Genomic DNA, 2,160 nt, shown 5'->3' on the forward strand with positions numbered 1-2,160 from the left:
TATTCTTTTCATAATCCTCTATGCTGGTATATGTAAATGTACTGTACATACATATATTACACCACAATAGATTAATTGCTATCTAATTACTTCGAATAAGGTGACAAATTTTCTTATGTTGCATTCAAAGAGAGGAAGCTTTTCGGATCAAAAAGTAAACGTGTGTGTGGATTCTCTTTGAAAGTTATCTCAAGAAGATGGAGTTGGCTAATTATATCAGATTTGGCTTTGCAGAAATGCTTGGCAAGTCTTTAACAAAAAAAAAAAAAAAAAGCTTGGCAATGGAATGGAGCAAAAATATTGTCATGAAATTAATAGTCAAAACATTCACCTCTTTTACAGATTGAGTCACTGAGATAAAAACTAAGCATATGCAGAAAGAGAATAATCTATTAATTAAAACACCAGCAAATACATAGAAGAAGAAATAACATTCATCATAACACAATCAGCTGCGAGAAAGTAAAGCTACAACTACTAATGTTCGACAAGGAAATTGAAACTAAACCAAACGACAACACTTGATGGAAACACATTTAGATCGAAAACATAACTAACAACTGAGATTGACACTCATCTGGCCTCTGTAACAAAACAAATTAAGGCCAATATTTAGTTCCTCCGAGGTCTAGGAAACCAGCTTGGAGTAACAGTAGTATAGTTCCTCGGTCCTGCTGGTACCGCTAATGGCTGGGGAGCTGCTCGAGGTGCTGGACCAATTGGAACTAGTGAAGCGGCAGGAACTGCCAGAGCAGCTGGAATCGGTGGAGCTATGACCAGTGAATTATACACGCTGTGAATGGCATACCGAAGCTTTCCATGCAACAGAGGATTGGAGTTCAAGTTCATCCTAATGAGTTCCAGCCTCTCCATCCTGTGGTACTGTGGTTCCCCGTAGAACAAGAAAGCTTCATGCATCCTACACATATATGAATCAAAAATCAAATCAAAATTATTTGTAGTACCTGAAGTAATTATACAGTGTATCATCTCACTCAAATACAACTTTTGATGTACGTCGATCTCGTGTGATCCTATACCTGAAGTTATGCATATTCACTAGAGTGTTGGCAAACCCTAGCAAATCTTTGTTGTAGACCGCCAATGGTTGAAGTTTCTCACGGATGATGACTCGAGCTTCCTCACGATTATTGCTGTGCACCAAATTATAAAGAATATTAACTGAGGTATAGCTAGTTTGAGTTTCAACAGTATATAAGGTGTTAATTAGTGATTTACTCGTTTAGGGCGGCCAAGAATTTGTGCCACCGGAGCTCAAATACGACATTGATTGTAAAATTATTGTCATGGACTCCGGTGAAGCCCGTCAGGTAGTCCTCCGCGGCTTCGAAGGCTCCACGAAGAAAACAGTCTTCAAAATAAGCCACATTAAAGAATAAACCAGATTCACGCTCCAGCCTAATATAAAAGAAACTGAATTAGTATTAGCAAATATATAACATGATTAACATCTAAGATGGCCAGTACGTGAACAGAATTTGGTTGAGTACTTAAAAGAAATTAACCCTACATTCTTGCGGATTCCTTCAGATTGATTCTGTCGAGATATTGAACAATAGAGTCAATCGCATCTCTCTGTGCGTTGGGAACAACCATTTTCTTTTCAACAGATCTGTACCATTTCCACAAAAATCAACCAAAACGTACGAGCCAAAGATAACCAGAATAAATTTCATATTCACATCAGAAATTACAGAAATATCAGATCTTAGATAGAATTTGAAACTTTGAATAATGTCTATGTAACATATATGATTTCAGAAGATCTCATGGAAGGATCCCTCATGGAAATTAATCCAGTCTAGACTCTAGACTAGCTAGTACATGAACTCATAAACTCGTTTAATAGGAAAGATATAGAGCTTAATTATACTACCTGAAAAAGCAGACGCTCTCAGAATCAGAAGGGAAAACTAGAGCTGGAATTGTTCCGACTTAAACTCGGTGAGAATTTGTGTCTCTCATTAGCTTGGCTGCTTCTGTCTGTGAATTATGTGATGGTTAGCTATGGGGAAGTGTAAATTTACATAGAAGCGGGGAAGCGGCGAAGGGTATCATGGCCAACATAGGTTTTTTAGCTGGGGCCGAGGTAAGGTTTTGTACCTGCGTCAGACTCAACAAAGGCGTTTGCAAACACGC

At 38.1% G+C, this 2,160-nt stretch overlaps 1 protein-coding gene across 1 annotated transcript; it reads right to left on the reverse strand.

The window, feature by feature from the left end:
- Positions 1–612: 612 nt before the first annotated feature.
- Positions 613–1,629, reverse strand: LOC101291121 (topless-related protein 2-like). Its single transcript, XM_004292922.1, has 4 exons — positions 1,532–1,629; positions 1,240–1,419; positions 1,041–1,154; positions 613–919 (listed from the first exon to the last, which is right to left on the reverse strand). The coding sequence occupies exons 1-4, from the start codon at positions 1,615–1,617 to the stop codon at positions 613–615; spliced, it is 687 nt and encodes a 228-aa protein (XP_004292970.1). The 5' UTR covers positions 1,618–1,629.
- Between the last annotated feature and the right edge of the window lie 531 nt (positions 1,630–2,160).

This window comes from Fragaria vesca, linkage group LG2 (genome assembly GCF_000184155.1).
Source record: "Fragaria vesca subsp. vesca linkage group LG2, FraVesHawaii_1.0, whole genome shotgun sequence".
Classification (NCBI taxonomy): domain Eukaryota; kingdom Viridiplantae; phylum Streptophyta; class Magnoliopsida; order Rosales; family Rosaceae; genus Fragaria; species Fragaria vesca.

Bases quoted from the DNA above. Each gene is read 5' to 3' on its own strand.
- LOC101291121 (XM_004292922.1), bottom strand. From the start codon at position 1,617: ATGGTTGTTCCCAACGCACAGAGAGATGCGATTGACTCTATTGTTCAA. The intron at 1,420-1,531 runs GTAGGGTTAATT...CTTTTATATTAG, and splicing joins CTGAAGGAATCCGCAAGAAT to GCTGGAGCGTGAATCTGGTT. The intron at 920-1,040 runs GTATAGGATCAC...ATATATGTGTAG, and splicing joins GTGAATATGCATAACTTCAG to GATGCATGAAGCTTTCTTGT.